At 38.6% G+C, this 21,600-nt stretch overlaps 1 protein-coding gene across 1 annotated transcript in view; it reads right to left on the reverse strand.

Moving 5' to 3' along the window:
- vac14 (vac14 homolog (S. cerevisiae)) overlaps positions 1-21,600 on the reverse strand; it is a 201,993-nt gene that overhangs the window by 44,906 nt on the left and 135,487 nt on the right. Inside the window, exon 14 of the mRNA XM_028809690.2 lies at positions 15,357-15,489. Coding sequence (XP_028665523.2) covers positions 15,357-15,489 — 133 coding nt within the window. The remainder of the gene's footprint in view (positions 1-15,356; positions 15,490-21,600) is intronic.

Below are 21,600 nucleotides of genomic sequence, written 5' to 3' on the forward strand. Positions count from 1 at the left end.
GGGAAGGTTACAGAAAAATTTCTGCTGCTTTGAAGGTCCCAATGAGCACAGTGGCCTCCATCATCCGTAAGTGGAAGAAGTTTGAAACCACCAGGACTCTTCCTAGAGCTGGCCGGCCATCTAAACTGAGCGATCCGGGGAGAAGGGCCTTAGTCAGGGAGGTGACCAAGAACCCGATGGTCACTCTGTCAGAGCTCCAGAGGTCCTTTGTGGAGAGAGGAGAACCTTCCAGAAGGACAACCATCTCTGCAGCAATCCACCAATCAGGCCTGTATGGTAGAGTGGCCAGACGGAAGCCACTCCTTAGTAAAAGGCACATGGCAGCCCGCCTGGAGTTTGCCTAAAGGCCCCTGAAGGACTCTCAGACCATGAGAAGGAAAATTCTCTGGTCTGATGAGACAAAGATTGAACTCTTTGGTGTGAATGCTAGGCGTCATGTTTGGAGGAAACCTGGCACCATCCCTACAGTGAAGCATGGTGGTGGAAGCATCATGCTGTGGGGATGTTTTTCAGCGGCAGGAACTGGGAGACTAGTCAGAATAAAGGGAAAGATGACTGCAGCAATGTACAGAGACATCCTGGATGAAAACCTGCTCCAGAGCGCTCTTGACCTCAGACTGGGGCGACGGTTCATCTTTCAGAAGGACAACGACCCTAAGCACACAGCCAAGATATCAAAGGAGTGGCTTCAGGACAACTCTGTGAATGTTCTTGAGTGGCCCATCCAGAGCCCAGACTTGAATCCGATTGAACATCTCCGGAGAGATCTTAAAAAGGCTGTGCACCGATGCTTCCCATCCAACCTGATGGAGCTTGAGAGGTGCTACAAAAAGGAATGGGCGAAACTGGCCAAGGATAGGTATGCCAAGCTTGTGGCATCATATTCAACAAGACTTGAGGCTGTAATTGCTGCCAAAGGTGCATCGACAAAGTATTGAGCAAAGGCTGTGAATACTTATGTACATGTGATTTCTCAGTTTTTTTATTTTTAATAAACTTGCAAAAACCTCAAGTAAACTTTTTTCACGTTGTCATTATGGGGTGTTGTGTGTAGAATTCTGAGGAAAAAAATGAATTTAATCCATCCATATTACTAAACGAGAATGGTAAACCGGATGGACGCAGGGACATCCGGCCATGGGCCGTGGACGCAAAAGACGTACTGCGCAGGCGCCCCACAAATCCCCCCCTCCAAGCAACGGAAACCGGATGGAATGCAACGTAAAATAAGAAATGAGGCGCCGTGCCCATAGCACACAGAAAAAAGGAGTCAGACGCCGGTGCCGCAAACAGCGCCGCACGAAGCCCATTGCACACGAAACGGGACACACACAAAGAAGAGGATTGAGACCCACGACACACAAAGCCCCCCTCCAGTAACTGAAATAAGAAATGAGGCGACGCGCCCCTAGAACACCAAAAACAAAGGAGTCACACGCAAGTGCCACATAGCACACGAAACGGTTCGCACACAAAAAAGACGATTCAGACCCACGACACACAAACACCCTTTCCACTAACAGAAATAAAAACTCAGGCAACAAGCCCCTAGCACACAAAAAAAAAGAAAACGCGAGTGCCACACAAAGCCCATTGGACACGAAACGGGACAGACTATGGACATAGCACACGAAACGTACACAAAAAGGACGATTCAGACCCACGACCACACTAACATAAATAAGAAATGACACACAAAGCCCCATTTCTGAACGAACCGTCCGTATTAAACATACGTCATCTCAATTCATTCACACTATGCAGCATAGGTGGATCTCATTATAATGAGGCACTATTAACCGTTCAACCGCAGAAAAGGCTCCATATTAACAGTGAGTGCGATCCTCCTTATTACATATCCATATTTCTAACGCTGAAGAACAAACAAGTCATGAATTCACGATCACGGGTACAAAACGATACGGCTCGGGTAACGGGACCAAACACACGAACCCGCATGAAAAAAAACAATACACATCGGCGCCTACAACGCGCTTCTGAAACTCCGTAAGAACAAATGTCTCAGCTCCAAATACGCAAAGCTCAACTAACACAGTTACAGAAACGAAACCAGATGGACAGACACAATCAAGGTAGACGCATGCACCGCGCGTCTCAAAGTGCTGCATCGAAACAGGCACAGGTTCAAAACGAAACACCTCCCTCTCAGACATACAGAAACGGCAGCGAAGGGACAAAATAAATAAACGCAGACGTCTACAACGCGCATCTGAATTGCCGGTAAACAAGCAGACAAGGCTCCAAAAACAGAAAGCTCAACTGACCGACATACAAAAACGGGCAAGGCTCAATTCAAACACTGCACGCCATAAACTACAACGGGCTTCTCACACAGCACAGGCAAATCGATTACAGCTCCAAAACAACACGTCCCAAATACTGGACATACAACGCCGCGCCTCTCAAACGGCACAAGCAAAAGATACACGTCAACGCGTTCAATAATGAGTCCACTATTCAGGAAAATTCATTGGGATTAATGAATGTCATTTCCAATCATTGTCATTCACTTAACTTCCCTGAAGAAACAACTGGCAATACAAGTAATGAATTTACACGTTGTTGTCAAAAGGGTCAAATTAGACTGCCTCCTTTACATTCATATCCTGAATATCTACAGAAGCTTCTAACTAACGATGTACCTGAAAGTAAAAACTTTATGAACTGCATTAGATCCTACAAATCGCTATCCACTATGAACATGAACAGTAGCAATACACGTGGCATCCGTCTTGCAAAACTGTTAATTATTGATGAATGTACAATGGCATCCAGTCACTTACTCAACACCATTGATAAACTTCTACAAACGTTGATGAATAATAATATTCCCTTTGGAGGAAAGGTACTTTTATTAGGAGGAGATTTTAGACAGTGCTTAGCTATTGTTCCACATGCCATGCGCTCACCTATTGTTCAATCCACCTTAAAATACGCAGACAATTGGCATCGCTTTCAAAAGATACAGTTAGTACTAAACATGCGATGTCCAGATCCAGATTATAACAATTGTTTATTACAACTGGGAGATGGTACACTCACCAATACAGATATACTTCACCCTGATATTATTACAATTCCTCAAGCCTTTATCTGAGACGACTTAGTTACAGAGATATTTGGAACAGCAATCTCATTAGACAAAATACCCCTTTTAACACAACACACTATATTATGTCCAAAAAATATTGATGTGGATCACATAAATAACCAAGTCATTGCATTACTTCCTGAAGAGACACAACTCTTTCTAAACTCTGACAAAGTTGACTCTGATGATGACAATGACCATCTTCATTTCCCCTTAGAATATTTAAACACTATTTACCCACCATGAACAAGGTTGGCATCCACCTCTCTGAACCTGTTTTTGGACATGGGCAACTTTATGTGGCCTTCTCACAATTTCGACCTTCATCTGACGTTAAAGTTAAGGTTATAAGTGCTCCATGCCAAGGAAAACTCATTCAAGGACAAGACACCATCTTTACTACTAATGTTGTATACAAAGAAATTTTCCAATATACCGTTACACTGTGCCACACACTTTATTGTTTGCTTTCTATATGCATCATCTACACCTTCACACTATGCTATATCTCATTCATACATCACGCTCTTTGTCATTTCCCAACACCAGGGGTTGGCGAGCGAAGCGAGCAGGGGGCGGAGCCACCTAGTTTTGGAATAAGGCTGTAACATAACAAAATGTGGAAAAAGTGATGCGCTGTGAATACTTTCCGGATGCACTGTAAAATTGACTGAATCTGCTTGAAAACCCTTTAGAGAGTCCCCCTGTTGTCTAAAAACATTGTGTGTGACATTTTTGAAAATAACTGAACATACAAAATTTCTTTGCGTTTCCTTGCTTTAACATTGTAAATATGACCATATAGTTTTTTTTTTTTAAATCCATTTCTGACTTTAGATAATAAGTGTTCAGAATGTATGTCCACATCTTTTCTGCACATCTGTCTACATTTTCAAAACATTATAAACACTAAAGAATTCTATCTTCCTCCTTTACATTTAATAAGTACGTTTACTTTGCAATTATTAAATGTCCTCTGTCAATCAAGTAATCCTTAAATTGCACAATTAGAAAAATGTTTTTTGCTCTACAGGGGCAGTGAATCATAATTCAGATTGTCTTAAGTAGGCTCTACCATGAAGTTGGCTGTGATATGGCTAGAAACTCTTAAGTAAGAAATCACCCACTAGTAGCTTTTCTTTAAATGTCATAAGTATGCAGCAAAAGCCACAAAACTCTTTTTGAGATAAGGGACCTTTAGAACTAAATCCTATACAACAAAAGCAAGGTTTTAAACAGTTTACTGAGATGTTACACGTGCGGATAAAGTTCCATTCTAGAAATGTGAAAGATTTCAAAATTCCCCATGAACATGTCACAAAGCAAACAAATCTCATTATGATATGAGTGACACCACAGAAATACAGTGCATCCAGAAAGTATTCACAGTGCATCACTTTTTCCACATTTTGTGGAAAACAATCATGTCCAATCAACTGACTTTACCACAGGTGGACTCCAATTAAGCTGCAGAAACATCTCAAGGATGATCAGGGGAAACAGGATGCTCCTGAGCTCAATTTTGAGCTTCATGCCAAAGGCTGTGAATACTTATGTACATGTGATTTCTCAGTTTTTTTATTTTTAATAAATTTGCAAAAACCTCAAGTAAACTTTTTTCACATTGTCATTATGGGGTGTTGTGAGTAGAATTTTTTGGAATAAGGTTGTAACATAACAAAATGTGGAAAAAATGATGCGCTGTGAATACTTTCCGGATGCACTGTAAGTGACTTTGACAGCCAGACAAAATAAACCAACAGGAATGAAGAGTGCTTGCGTGTGCCAGTTCATCCCTCTGCCACCCACACCATGGCAGATTACGGACAGGCCACTGCAGACAGTCAACACACATGCATACAAAAATTGCCATTGCCCCCAGGCAACCTTTTACAGGGTGAGTGAGCAGAAAACCACAGTCTCAGCCACATACAGAGCATAGCCATTCATAATGTCATATCGTTGCCCATCATTTAGGCTGCACCTTTTAAATGAGTTAAAAAAACAAAAAAAAACCTCAGTTGCAGTACAGAAATAGCCAGTGGCCTCATAATAAGCAAACATGCTTATCTCTTTTAGATCTAAAGAACGATGTTAATCATGGACAGCTCACAACAACTTTTACACTGCAGTTAATCATTTTGGAAATATAACAGCTAATTAAACAAAACAAAGAAATGTCTAAATGTCCATTCATCCACCTATTGAACTTGCTTAGTACAATTTTAGGTAATATCAGATATAAAGCAGGAAAAAATGAAAATAGTATGCCTATTCAAACATAGAAGTACTCTATCTCATAATTGTTTTATTTAGAGCAGCTAATCTTGCATTTGTATCTCTTTTGAGATGAGAAGTAAAATCATGCATACTTAACAAACTCCACATAGAAAGTATGTATGTTTTGCAAATAAAGAGCAAAATACTCAAAGGCATAGTAATTCATTAAAAAGCATTTAAGAAAGGAGTTCACACAGGAAGAAGGGCAAAATCAGAAATCTTTTGATGGAGATTCATGTGCTAAGCACTGGCAAAGCAATTGAAGCATCACAAAGAAAACCTTCAGCAGCCATCCAGTAAAGGGCAGGATCTTAAGTTAACCTAGTATTAATATAAATAAATTTATTGAGCTTAGGAATGAAATACGTAATAATTTAGGGTTCTGGGGCAAAACTGTATTGAATTTCCGTCATGATGTCCAGGATGCTATACAGTGGAAAAGTATTTTTGGCATTCCACACTTATGATCTGAGAAATAGGAGGAGAATAGACTGTCACCGGTTATAGCAGAAGCTAGGGAGTAACAAACACAATTTAATCAATGCCGGAGTGGGAGTCACAAAGTGGTGTTACCCAAAAATAAGTTCAGAACAGCACTGGTATCTGTACCAGTAACAAATTCATATTTAGGAAATTTAGGAATTTAGCTGCTTAGATTTAGGAAGAAAGTACCACAGAAAAGGGTGGAAGCATACACAGCAATAAATCCTTTTTTTTTTTATATACCACCAAGCTCAGACGGGAGATAACAGAAACTTTTTTCAGAATCACATCCAGAACTCAGGACCATAATCTAAAGAGTAGTACTTGACAGCAGAAGATATAGACAACCACGTAACACTTAGTAGCAGTATGTGTAAAATCTTGCTTCAATCATTTGATCTCAGTAAAATAAGAGTAATGTGTTGTCTGTGGAAAAAAACAAAAACAAAAATCACTCACAAAAATACCTTTTCTGAGGAATTCACAAGGTTCTATCATTCCAGGATGGTGCATTTAAATTAACCATGGTCTAAAACAAACAAAACAGTGAAACCTGAAGAAAAGACACATAGAATTAAGTGCCAAAAGAGCAAAATGCAACCCAGCAACAGCAAGCACCCAACAGTCACTCACAACCTCAAAAAATGTTTTGTAGAGAAAGCCACAATCTCAAAGAACTATGTAGAACACATACCCGCTTGCTCTGAACAGCGACTGATGTAAGCATTTTAAACATCTGTTGTAAAACTGGAACACAAATACCTTGGTTTCAGGAGTACTCATTCCCAAACACTCACTACTTTGTCTGAGGTAGATAGTATGCTTTAGGGAAACCCAACAAACACAGAAGCTTGGGATGCTAGCAGTTAAAGGCAGAAATCTAGCCACCTCACTCCATAAAGGGCAAAAAAAGATGAAAAAGAAAAAAAAATACACAAAAAAACTGATGAACACTAACCAGCACTCCTCTAACAAGTGTACCACTAACAATGAGAACGACAATTACAAGGACTTAAACTAAAACACTAAGGGATAGTCAGTCCTCAAAGAATCATTTTAGAAAAACTTGACCAGCATTAAAAGAGCCAGCAAGACTGACTTCATAACATAACAGCTTGGAGTAGTCATGGCAATACATCACTGGAGAACTCAAGGCTGAAGATATTCTGTGGAGAAGAAACACAAGAAAAGTACCAAGCGATTCAAAGTTGTCTAAACTTTTGTTTGCCTCAGCTCAAAGTCATGAAATATATTCTTATCCTGTAGCGCAGTGCTCCTCAACCTGTTCTCACCTACGACACACCAAAGTTCTTCCTAGAATTTCCGCGGCACGTCAAAAGCTAAAATATATAGCAGTGGCATAGCTAGGTCGGGTATGGGGGATATGGGGGGGTGCGTTCCGCTCCGAGCGGCAGCTATTTAGGGGCGTCCAAACTGTGGTAGTTTCCTTTTTTTTTTTTTTTTGTTCCTTGAGGAGGCGCAAAAAAAATTTCTTTCAGCTTTGGGGCGTCAAATTTTTCACTGCCCCGGACAACATGATCTCCAGCTACGCCACTGATATATAGATATTAATTTAATACACAAATTTTACAATAAATTCATTTTTTATTAAGTATACATTTATTATAAGTATACATACATAAAAACTATACTATATTTACTTTTATGCAATCTTAATAATTATTATAACATAATGACTGATTAATGTGATACCTGCGCTTGTTTCAATGAACACAAAAGTTTTATATTCGGCTCAATATTTGACAGCGCAACCCGAAGTTCTTGGTCAAGATCTTTTAAGCATGACCGCTTATCATTTTTAATTAACACAAGAGTTGTTTGTCTTTTTTGGCGTAACTGGGATGGTTTGAATTTAGATGGCGATTTAGTTTACTGGGTGCCATTGCCTCGTTTGATAGCTGATCGCCGCAAATGATGCATTGTGGCTTTGGAGCCGTTTCGTCACCACACCACGAGAATCCATATTGAATGTAGTCTTCGTTGTACTTCCTTTTCACAATCTTCTTTGTTTTTTTTTTGCAACACTTGTGCTGGGTTCTTCATTATCTGTACGTGAAGACGAATCTTTTCCACGTAAAAATGTATCCATATTTAAAGGGGTATAAAACTAAATATGAATCACACGAAGAACGTTAACCATACACAATTCAGCAACACAACTAATAGTAATGAATGATAACTACTGTCGCAAGACGAGTGAATGCGACGTAGCACGACTAATATGTCGGCTTTAATTGAATCTAGGTGAGGGCACGGAGCGCTCTGCCTATCAAAGCATACTACGGAGTTGTCTGGCGACTACGTAGGGCCTACGTCATAGGCGACAGGCGCTGGGATTTATTATTTCAGAGAAATGACACAAAATTATGAAACCTTTAAAAGGCTATTTACGCGAATATTTCATTGCACGTATTCTCGTTATTGTGTTTATAAGGAGGACCGTTGAAATATTTATTTAGTTAGAAAATTGTCTTATTTGACCGCGTCACACCTGTATCCGCTCAAGGCACACCAGTGTGCCGTGGCACACCGGTTGCGGAGCACTGCTGTAGCGGATGCCACATGTGCTATTGTCCTGTTGTCAGTTTGCGTCTCCATAGGGTGTACATCAAGAAATGGGTTAATGAGAGTTCTCTAAAAATGGGGAAATGCATCTTTAAGGGGAAGACACAACGTGGATAGGACTTTTGGGGCTGAAGACTCTTTAACCGGAAAAGAAGGGGGGAGAGAGAGAGAGAGAGAGAGATTGAGCGGTGGAGCAAGGAGAAGCAACGAATTAGTACCAAGAATCCACCTGCTGGAAAAAAGTTTTATTTTACTCAGCAATGTAAGGGAGATGTGTCTCTGAAGACAAACTTTGTTTTGGTTTCACCGGGGCAATCAACCTTTTGAAACCAGTAGGACAGAACATTTTTTGTTACCGGCTTGGCTGCTGGCATACTCCATGAGACTTCCAACATTACACCTTGCTCGGGAACTGCAAGGACAGTGATCTAATTTGAGAAACCGGGTTATCTCAGGCGAGAACATTCTCGCACCCTAATCTGTGGAAGGTTGTTTTTGATTTTTGTTATGTAGTTGTTTGTTGGGGGAATTATTTAAACTGTTTTCTGTCAATATGTAAATGTATCTTTTTCTTTTTTTTTTTGCCCTTTCATTGCTTTAATGCTTATTGTCTTATGCTGATCTGGGGCATGTGATGAGGGTTCAAAAATAAGGATGAGTGTTGGTCACGTTACCCCGAAAGATTTTAATAACGAACTGCTTTTCTCTAGCGGTATTCTGATCGTGCAGCTGCCCAGGGTTTAGTTGTTCTCCCGGGGTGGCGGTATAACCCTTTAAGAAGAGCTTGGCACATAAAGAAAAAGGCTAAAGAGGTAACTGCTAATTAAACAGGGTGCTCATTACTCTTCAAGCAGAGGCCATTCTGGCACTAAAGTTCAGAAAAAAAGTCATTTTATGCCCTTCAAAAGTGGAGCTGGTTTGAAATTTTCCAGAATGGTGAATAACTTTCATGTAGTCTTGATAATCAATAAACCCCACTGTAATTGCTTGGGGTGCACCTTGTTATCTTGTGTACCATATACTCTGTGCACTCTTGCTTTACAGAAAGCTGAAAGGAAGTAAGAGAAGGAAAAATAGCTGGGCAGAGATGCTGTAGAAAAGCCATCATATTGTTCCCTTCCCAGCCAATACTATGGTGAATAGTTTCAGGTTATTAGTTCTCTGACAATCTCCCATCACTGTAAGCTTTGCTATTGACCACTTCACCTACCTGTGATCATCTTATTATGGCTGTCGGTCATTGCCTTATCAGAGTTGTCTTTCCACAGCATCTGGAGGCCAGCCCTCAAGGCATTTATATCAGCCCAGAGTTCAATGTAGTTCTGATGGATGAAGTCATTTACCTACTCCATAAATATTTTTTTAATCCCCTCAATAAAATTAAGCCATAAAGGAGAGAGATGGCATCTTCCTTTCAGCCATTTTCAATTTGCTGTCTCTTCATAACTAGACTGCTATGAGTAGAGTGGGGCAATCTTTGACAAGTTGCCAAATTTGAATGTGGAACGGTAAGATAAATCTTAGATGTTGTCTAAGATGCATGTCACATAATTCCTCATATTATTATTTTTAAAATCCAGCATGAACCACTAAAGTTCTTAATGCAAGTGTGCTAGACTTCTGGGGTCCAGGTTGGCTATAGTGAATAAACGCTTTCCTTCCAATTTCTTAACCTTTATTAACTGACCATTTGCATAATGAGATGTCTCGTCCCAACTTTTGATTGACATCTCAAATATAAATAATATGATAATAATATAGTAATGTGATACAAATAAGTTAGGCAACAGCAAACCAGTTATTCAAGCAACAACTTCATTACCATGTCATTAAATAGCTCTTAGTAGAAGATTTAGAAAAAAAGAAAAAAAATTCAGAAATACAGTAGTTCATTTTTGCAAAGTAGTAAAACATACAGTGGGGAGGAAATTCTGACATGAAAAATGACAACAGAAATAAGAATAAACAGATCTTCTAATCAGACAAGTTCCAATAACCATAAAAATTGTTTCTAAAAAAAGAAAGGAAAAAAAAAAAGACTACAGTAGATACCTACATCATTGTAAACCTCCAGGACACTGACTAGCCAACACTACCTTAGTGCCATAACGCTACTCAAAACAATGTGTGTCAATTCTGGTATAACTCACGAAGCTTGACTCATTCCCTTGCAAATTTAAATCTTGTAAATTACTTCCATCCTCTTCCGTGATCTGCCATGAAGTCAAAATAACACCAGATCAAGCTGTGAATATCACATCTGGAATGCAGTTAATTTATTTTATGTGTGCTGAATAACCAGAACCTAATTTATGCAAACTTATTTTTAAAAGTAAATTTAATCATTTTCTTATTTCTTGCTACAAAATGTAACCTCCAGTCACCTGAAGAGTATTCCGTCTTCACTAAAATGGCATTAAGCAGTGAATGTGCCACAGAACAAGGCAGCAAGTGAAAGTTCTGAAGTTAACTTCAACAAATGAGGAATACAGCCGTTATATGTGCCAATGTAGGAAGGCAGAAGTTGCTAGGGAGCAATAAATCCTTATAAGGTGAAGTGCTCCAGCTGTGCAGACAGCAGGAGCACCACTGAAAGAAAAAGAACGTACCAGTCTGAGTAGAAATAGGCAATGTTCCCACACAATGACCGAGAACAGGTGACCTACCAGATGTCAGAAAAGCCTGTCCATCTTTTTACAGTGACAGAGATGCCAATAAGGGCTGGCACGAGACAATAAAAACCTTTTGGCCACCAGAGGGCAGGAAGGAGTTCCTCTTTCTGGATGTCTGACAGGAAACCTGCAAACCTCCAGGCTATATAAGGATAACTATGTTATATAAACTGTACTTAGCTTGTTATATGTTTAACCATGAAAGACCATCAGTTAGACCTGCACAGACATTGAAAGGATATTTTATAAACTTCTCAGGAGCAGTGTGTTTGGCAAGCCACAATGAGGCTCTAGGGTGGAGGTTTCTAGAAAACAAACCTCTAGTGGTAACAGGTTAGAATGCCACTGAAGATGTAAGGGCTTTTAAATCACATATCAAATGAAAGCAGGTGCTTTTACCACTGAAAGGAATGCACATGTATATGTTAGTCCAGATTAACATTAATTGTTTTTGACCATGTACTGTATATACACAAGACTGTTAGCAGAAAAAATAAAATAAAAAATACAGTAAATCCTAGGAGAGGTTGGGATTCTACCAAGAGACAAAGAACATAAGACAGTAACCATACAAATATATCTTCACTTTGTCTTGCTCTGCTCTGAGGTAACATTGTCTGCTCCTTGGTTAGATGAAGAAAACATACTTAAAAGGCCTTGATGTAATCATCTGTTTCCTAATGGGCTTCTTTCTGCTGTTCTTATTGGAGTACTTTAAGCTACTGTCATAGCACAAGTAGCATAACTGAGCCTAGCTCCAATAGTCACATAAACATTTTTAAACTAGCATAATCCAGTTCAGAATTGTGGAGGGCAGAGTCTATCACTTAGGTATGAGGCAAGAACCACCATATTACTTTTCAACGGGAAGAGCAGAGACTCCAATCAACTATAACATGCACATCCAAGTGAGTTCCTGGAGAAAACCCATGGAAACACTAAGAATATGCAAACACCACACAGACAGTGATGAGGCCGATAAGCAAATCCAGACTTCTAAGGCTGTGAAACAATAATGCAAATAACACTGCATTTTGATTTGCAGCATACTTCCTTCAAGCCACTTAAAAACTTTATGTGTAAAGTTCTCTTCATACTAAAATAATTCAACACATGCATAGACTGTAATTTTTGGAACACAGCAAATAAAATATTCTGAGGGGCTGATAATTTGGGTGTCTGCTTATCTCACTTTGGTTGGCTTCTCTACAGATTCACTCCCATGTGAACAAATCTAAAACACAAAACCAGAATCAGAAGTGCAGTCACACCTGACCTATAATACGTTGGCAATTTGAAATTGCATGTCTTGGTAAAGGTTGCCTTAATTTGTCTTTATACTTCTCCCAAGTCAAAGCTTACTTCGAGTTGAGGAGATTATGATCAAAAGAGTAAAGAAAGTGAAAAATCAATAATTAATCAAAGGGCAGGAAATGAATAGGAAAAGCTACAAATTAACAAATGAAGGTCAAGAGCTTGAATAAATTTTGACACAAGTATGAGCGTATCAGAAAAATATGACTATTTTGGTAAATAGAGAGAAATTTTATTTGTTAGAGTGTGAGCCTAATTTTGCAATCAAGGATTAGCAGCTGGTGAGAAAAGGCTTTAACACAAAATTGTGCTGCAGTCTTGTGTTATACTCTGGAACTCTAAATTTCTTTGAACTCAGCAAATATACAGCAACACTAAGATTATGCTCATAAGTGGATATAAACAGTTATTACTGTGCAGCCATTCCACTTAATCAGATACTGTGAAGGGATTTAGGGTGTCAAAACATCAGGCACTCTAGTCCAAGGTCAAGGCTTACTATAGCATTTATCTTCCTTATTCCTTCCAACCACTATATGTATCCTTTCCCCATTAGCAAATGTTACAATATTCAGTTTGCAGTTGAGAAGGGAATATACTGCATTTATGCTTGTTAAAACACAGCAAGCCAGTTGCTTTTGTCAACAAAAATTATGGCAAAGCTGTTTGATAACAACATGCTCTTTTAGGTTTTTCCTGTGTCAGTGTAGGTTATCTCCAAGTACTCCAGTTTCCCAACACACTCCAAAGGCATGCTGCTTAGTTTAATTAGCAACTCTAAAAGGACTTTGTAGTAGTGAGTATGACTAAATGTGTTAGAGTGCCCTGCACTGGAAAGACAAGCCGCCCAAGTCTGAATCCTTTCCTGCATAAGGAGTTAGCGCTGAATGAGAGATGCTAAGTTTGTCTGGAACAACCTAATATGACTTTCACTGACAATGTCACTACTTAAAAATAAATATGACTTTTTAGCTACTGCGCAGGATCAAGAAAGAAAAATCCATTGCTAATGACTTTTGTTTTCTACTCTCAAAAAAGACAAAAAGCATTATATTAAAATGAAAAATAAAGTTAAAATATTCCTAAAATTTCAAATAAAATGTAAATTTTACTAATTTAAATAGTCTAAGATTAAAGCATATAGAAGGAGTAAAATGTGACTGAAGATTAAATAATAGATTCAAAATTAAGAATAAATGAAAAGCAGATGGCAAAACCAACAGTATGTTGCCAAACTATTACACTCTGCCCTAAACAGTGTCACTTGACAACTGAGCTGTATCCCCAGTCAAGACATTTAAAATATATAGCACATTAAGTGACGCCTACACCAAATTTCACTTCAGGAGGGGTAGCACGATAAACATAATTACAAACATAACACACATTGTAGGCACGTTCTAGCAAACTATTTCAGTATCCACTATGCTTGATAAAATATGGAGAAAGTGTATGTTTCAACAATGGGCAGCTAGGCATTGTAGCATACAAGATACTTTTCCTGAACACTTCTTCCAGACAAGTGGAACATTATATTTTTTTGTGTTTTTCTGATTTATTGTTTACTAGTAGTACAAAATGGCCACTGTACCTAGTTGTCACAAACTCTGGTCATTCCCTAAGCTCAGCCTTGTACAAAAATGTTAAGAACAGGTAACTTATATGTTCTCAGGCCTGTTTAATACAATTGAGGATCACAAAGAGGTCAGAGCTGCTCTGTATGATCAAGCATAAGATAGGAACAAATCCTGGAGAGGGCACTAGTTCATTACAGGGCACACTCTTGCATACAGACCCATTATCATAGTCACTGCCAATTTATAGTCCATCCATCCATTGTCTCCCGCTTATCCGAGGTCGGGTCGCGGGGGCAGCAGCTTGAGCAGAGATGCCCAGACTTCCCTCTCCCCAGCCACTTCTTCTAGCTCTTCCGGGAGAATCCCAAGGCGTTCCCAGGCCAGTCGAGAGACATAGTCCCTCCAACGTGTCCTGGGTCTTCCCCGGGGCCTCCTCCCGGTTAGACGTGCCCGGAACACCTCACCAGGGAGGCGTCCAGGAGGCATCCTGATCAGATGCCCGAGCCACCTCATTTGACTCCTCTCGATGCGGAGGAGCAGCGGCTCTACTCTGAGCCCCTCCCGGATGACTGAGCTTCTCACCCTATCTTTAAGGGAAAGCCCAGACACCCTGCGGAGGAAACTCATTTCAGCCGCTTGTATTCGCCAATTTATAGTACACATAAGAAAGAACAATGTCATCTGTTTGGAACAGATAAATATAGAATTATTTTATATTTTATTTTAAATATTTGTATAGCCCTATATAAAGGCTTACTCTCTCTATTATGTTTTTTGTCCATATTTTCGTGCATTGAAATGAAGTGATGAACCACTAGAATGTGTTGCAAATGTGGAAAAATCTAATTATAATCTTTCAAAGACTTACCAGGGAATACTAAAAGTTTGACATTTGATTTACACACAGATTCAGAATATTTTCTCAGTGATATGACAAACACAATAGTGCATTTCAAATGACATCAACTTCTAAAGTACAAGGACAGGTGTATCACCATTGTCTTAGATAATTTCAGAGGTGAAGCCAAGTAACACAACTACTTTTTAATATAATGCAAAATGGCTCAAAATTGGGAAAGGGTACTATGGTGCACAACAAATGAAGAGAGAGAAGCTATTGGCTAGGAACAATAGCTAGAGATAGGAAGCTGCAAAGAAAACTGTATAACTTTGGGGTGAAGAGAGTTAGAGTGTGTGAGTCATTCATTGCATAAGCAATACAAAGTTAACAGCAAATCTGAAAAATAATTAATAAAAGGAATAAACAAACAGCAATTGGATAAACCTCCCTCCACAACCACATTACTATTTTCAGTGCCATCAGTTCCTTACCTGATAATGAAAGCACCACGCATATCTAGAAGTTTCCTCTCCATACTGAAGCGCCTCAAAAGTTTGATCATAAACTTGTAGAAATAAGAGTTCATACTGGGGGTTGAAGGGGAACAATCACCAGATTTTGGCCCTAAATGTCAGGAAAACAGAATAGGAAGTATAACCAAGTAGGATTTTGCACTGTACACAAATCAAACAATGTCAACTATCAAAAAATGTTTTAGGTTAGTAGTTGAATTTAAAATGTATTCTTGAACTAAAAGAAAGAAAATGAATGGTGTCTTCTAAGCTGTGCACATTACATTCATGAATACAATTGGGTCCAATGTTAGATCAGATTGGGTGAATAGGAAAAAAAAATTTCACTCACCCAAATCCAAGTATTGTGTGTGTCAGGAACAGAACTAGGGGCTTGTGGAAAACAATTCAAATTTCAATTTGCAAATACCCATTAAAAAGTAATATACCAGGTTTGAATAGATATACAGTACAAATACAAATACAACATTAGTGGCAGGACAGGACAGGATCCAGACCTAGTCAATACTGGTTTGGGAAATGACAGGCCTGTACACTAAAAGCTATGCACCCATTTCCTGTTATTGAAAACACCAACAAATATGCATTTAAGGATGACTATTATGAAAATGCCTTTCTAATCCCAGTGAGCCATTCTCTGCCTTGGTAATCAGATCCATATGCCTCCTGACCAACTCAGAAACCGGTGACAAGGACTGACAGGAAATTTCTGCTAACTTAGCTTATAGGGGTCTTACAAAGCATCTTTAAAGGGTAGAAAGGTGAAAAGGATACAAACATTTCCCATCATATAGTACACGGACTAACTATGGGGGAAAAGAAAGAAAAATGTGTGCTTAGCTCACACTGCCAAAATACAACAGAAAGGGTTAAAGTGCAAAATGCAGATGGTTAAGATGTTATAATGGGCTACCAGTAAATTAGTTCTCCACAGCAGGAAAGACAGGCATCTCATAATCTGAATTCTTGAAATGAAACCATCAGTACTGAAAGCTTGCCACACAATGAGAGTATTAATAACCAGATACAAAGAACTAGAGCCAAATAAACTAATACAGATAAAGTTACAAAAAATTGCAACTCATAACAAAGTACTTATTTTATATACAGTATGTGCTTAGATGCTTCTCATTCCATCTTTTTTTTTTTTTTTTTTTTGCCATTTAAACGTAAATTCACTTCTGTTGGGGCCTAAGCCTAATCTGTCCACACTTGCGTGCACACTAAAAGCCAGATCCACCAGTTCCATTGCAGGGCACACTCCTGAACACACCTACATTCAATCACATTAGGCCATTTTAACCTGACGCACACCTTTTTGAGATGCAGAAGTACAACTGGAAAATGAAGAGAAGAAAAAATACATATACTGGAAGAATTCATAATCTACATACAGATAGTGAGTGAATAGGCTGAGAAATGAAACCCATTATTCTTCAGATGAGTGGTAACGGTGCTAGCCATTGATCCAATCTGCACACTCCTTGGATTTTTTGATTATTAAACATATTTCTATTATAATGCACATTTCTGAAACCCAAATGTAAATATTTATTTTCAACATTGCTTTCAAAATATTAAAATAAAAAATTAACCAGTGCATGTCTACCATATCTTCAGTTTACCCAGTTATATGTATCTTTTCCTATCAATCACCACTGAACAGCATGGAAATGTTTGATTCTAAACAGTGATATATTTTCCATATTTCATAACATAAAACACAAATTCTGAATTACTCAAATAACAATGAATATAAAAGAAAATGTGTCAACACTTTTTACATGAAATATTGCAGAAATTGAATGGAATGGCCCTATACACTTAAGCTGTACTAATAATGGGTTCTGACACTGACTAAGGGGCAATGGGGTAACAAACTTTATGAAGCACGTCTTTTTACACAGTCAAACAAAGGCATTAACATAGGCTTTAGGAAGTGTTATAATAAGGTCTTAAGCCAAGGGTAAATTCCCCTATTAACACTAGAATTACCAAAGCTCACGAAAAAACTTGTAAACCCGGCCTGCCTTAAATCCATTCGCATCTCTCCGTCAGCGTCTTTTGTCTTGTAAATGTGTTGATAAGCAAAAGCAGCCTGATATCCCATCCCCCTGCCACAGTTCAATTCGCAAAGAAGTTTCTCAGTGCTCGATGTTTATCTTGGAGTGAAGTACCTGAAGCTTTCTTTATATGGTAAAAAATATATCGTCATTTGGAATACATACATTTCATATGTGTCCCGTGTCTATCTATGTGTCTAATCTATGTAAACACATTAAAACAGAAACATTTTTCATATTTTAGGAATAATTGACAAAATGTAGACATGAAGTATATAATGTGTGAAGCCTGAAATTCAAATATCAAATAAACTCTTTCACAGAAGGTACAACCATAACAAAACAAGTGCATTTTTATTCAAGAATATAATTGAAAAAAAAAGAAAGCAGGTTATGGTAGGCTGCTGATACAACATGTTGTGTGTTTTATTCTCTCACTCACGTTCACGGTCCCACAACACCCCATTAAACCCCACCCCCCACAAAACACCGTTTTCAGATAAAAATGTGTTATAACAAACAAACTTCTTTTGTTATACCACCTCTTTATTTGAAAACCATGTCAGATCTTGTGCCTGAACTGGGACTGGGAAAACTGTGGACGTGGATGTGAGAGGTGCGTGTGATTGAGAATGATTGAGAATGTTAATATTTTTTTTTTATTCAGTTTTATTCTTGAGTGTTCCTAATCATGCTGAATTAGTATGCATCTTCTGGTCCATGATGTCAAAGCCGAATTGGCAAAAAAGAGAGACTTAGGTATAAATGACATTTGGAATGATTCATTTTATGACCGGTATTGTACATCTCGGAAAACATTGTTGCACTAATGCAACATTATATTCATTCACATACCTTCATGTGGTTGTAGTTAGTGACCACGTGTTTTGTTTTTTTCCTAAATCTTGTCCAGTCTCCGCATGTTGCTGCATGGTGGAGTTTCTTTTGTACTCCAAGAGATGCAGAGGACAGAACCGTACAGAAAGGTCAGTTCCGCGCTATATACAATCATCAAATTCAAATGTTAACAGTTCCCACACACCCAAGGACTGTCCTTTCTATATTTATGACATGTGTATATTGTGTGAAGCCTGAAGTCCAAATATCAAATAAACACTTTCACAAATGGTACGGAAGTCTGCTGATACGACCGCTTGCATGGTGCAATGCTAAGAACTGCTGACTCCCAATCAAGAGGTCTCAGTTTCGATATCAACTGCTTCCCAAATTTACCATTTTGAATACTGAGCTGCTCTTATTGTTAATATTATACAATAAAATAATACATCTGATTCATGTCTGTAACAGCCGGTGTAAATGTATGGTACTTGTAAAGATTAGTTTTTTTTTTTATTTATTCAGTTTTGCTATAACAGAGGTGAACTCAGATGAGGACGAGGGTTCTACATTGGAGAAAGAGACCAGAGAAGCCCTCCCCACAAGAAACGTCCACTCACATATAAGAACAATACAGCTGCACCAGGCATAAAGGCGAAAGATGGCACCGTTAGGATGTAGGATGAGGTCCTTCAACGAAACAGCACGACTTACAGAGCTCGCCAACATATCATGCAAAGTCCTCTTAGTGATTATGTTTTGTGATAGTCTTTACATAAAAAAACATTTATATGTTTGTTATATAAAAGCCAGATTGAATGTTATTTACCTTGATTTATTTACTTATCTCTCTACATTGTAAAGTCACAAGTAGACTACAGATCTTCCTGTGTTTGATGGACAAGGGCATGCTCACAAATTACACGTGTAATGTCACGAAAAATGCCCGCTGACACTTCAGCACACAAGCAATGGTACGAGAATGCAGTTAGACTTCTTTTTTGGGCACATACACCATCCACATCTAAACACTAGCATGGAGAGTCACTCGTGTACTGAAAAGTCTATAGCTGCAGGCGCAAGCTGTCGCCACTGTACTTTGTATATAAAAGTCAGATCAAATGTTATTTACCTTGATTTATTTACTTATCTTTACAGAGTAAAGTCACAAATAGACTGCACAGCTTCTTCTGTTTGATCGACACAAGCACGCTGACAAACTACATGTGTACTGAAGTGACTTCAGCTGCAGATGGAAGCTCCTGTCGCACCCTAAGCAACTGTGTTTGATCTTATTCAGGAAAAGATCCCAGTCGCCCCACGGAAGAAAAATGCCTGCTGACACTTCAGTACGCAAGCAATGGTATGAGAATGCAGTTAGACTTCTTTTTGGGCACATACACCGTCCGCATCTAAACACTAGCGTGGAGAGTCGCTTGCATACTGAAAGTCTATAAATAAATCAAGGTAAATAACATTCGATCTGGATTTTATATAAGTAACATATAAATGTTTCTTATGCAAAGACCATCAGAAAACATAATTATAAACAGGACTTTGCATGATATGTTGGTGAGCTCTGTAAGCCGTGCTGTTTCGTTGAAGGACAGGTCTGGGGCAGACTGACTGGCAGGATGACGCCAGACCTCGTCCTGCATCCAAACTGTGCCATCTTTTGCCTTGTGTAGCTGCGTTATTCCTATATATGAGTGGACATCTCTTGTGGGGAGGGCTTCTGTTCTCTTTGTCCGATGTAGAACCCTCGTCCTCATCTGAGTTCACCTCTGTTATAGCACCTCTTTATTTGAATACAGCAGTGTCAGATTGGGGCAAGCTTGAACGTGACTGAGAGAATAAAACTGAATACAAAAACGCTAACCTTTACAAGTACCATATATTTAAACCGGCTGCTACAGACTCAAATCTAATGTATGTTTTTATTGTATAATAGTAACAATAAGAGCAGCTCACTACTCAAAACGTTGAATATGGGACACGGGTAGGCTCAAACCCACAAACTTTCAAATAGGAGTCAGCAGTTCTTACCACTGTACTAGCAAAGCAGTCGCTACAACAACATAAACTAACCTGATTTCTTTTTCTCCAGTTATAGTCTTGAATAAAAGCGGACTTGTTTTGTTATATTTGTACCTTTTGTGAAAGTGCTTATTTGATATTTGGACTTCAGTCTTCACACATTATACACTTCAAGTCAAAATTTTGTCGTTAGTACTAAAACAGAAAAAACGTTTGTCTTTTAGGTATGTGTTCTACATTTCTTGCATTTTCTGTCATCCTACACTTACAAAGATCTTTGTAGATACGGAACACACATGAAATGAATGTGTTCCAAATAACGATATGCTGTATTTTTTAGCTTATGCAGCTCTAGGTATTACCTCACTCCCTGATAAACAAGGGTTGTAGTGGGAGAGGTTTTGCCATTTCTGTGGCGGTGGGAGGATGGGATAGCAGGCTGCATGCTGCTTTTGATTATCAACACATTTACAAGACAAAAGAGGCTGACAGGTGCGAACGGATTTAAGGTGGGCCGGGTTTATGAGTTTTTTCGTACGCTTTGGTTATTCTAGTGTTAACCTTTAAAGAATCAGTAAGTATAACCAAATTCAAGCTAACCTTAGAAATACCAGACTAATGTGAAATCAAAAATACACAATAATTCCTTGTGCTGATCAAACTCAGATATCATTACCTAATGCCACTCAGACCTAGAAGCGCTGCTTAATTTTAACCAGACCCATAAACTACTGTCTAGGTCCAACCAGATGCAGAAACAATTGCTTAATATTAAGCAGACACTTGCTATTATTAGAAAGAAGATACCAAGGTTCACACTGAAACAGAAATCTATACAATAATATATCATTGAACCTTTCCAGAATACAATTTAAAAATAGCTCACAGAACAAGTGGGCCCACAGCACACTGATCTTTTACAATGACAAGTCTACTGCCTGAAGATGGTGCCCCTTTTTGCCAGATGTGTTTAGGAAAGCTCAGTTATAAACTGAAATTCAACACTATGCCGTTTTGCAGCAAAGAACTCAAGCAATGCCTATAAAAGGCATGCAACGGGTGGAAGTTTTCAGTTAGTGCATATGTCCCAGCAGTTCCAACACCTAAAGACATTGGGGATACAAATACAGCATTTGGACACAGTCTTGTCATTTTTAATTTATATAAAAATTTGAAAGGATTTTTTCTGTCTTCCAGTTTTCTATATTTTAACACCAGTTAGAAAAAATGTTTTAATTAAGTTAGAGATCAGAATGGGTTGAATG

The sequence above is a fragment of the Erpetoichthys calabaricus genome, chromosome 9, assembly GCF_900747795.2.
Source record: "Erpetoichthys calabaricus chromosome 9, fErpCal1.3, whole genome shotgun sequence".
Lineage (NCBI taxonomy): Eukaryota > Metazoa > Chordata > Cladistia > Polypteriformes > Polypteridae > Erpetoichthys > Erpetoichthys calabaricus.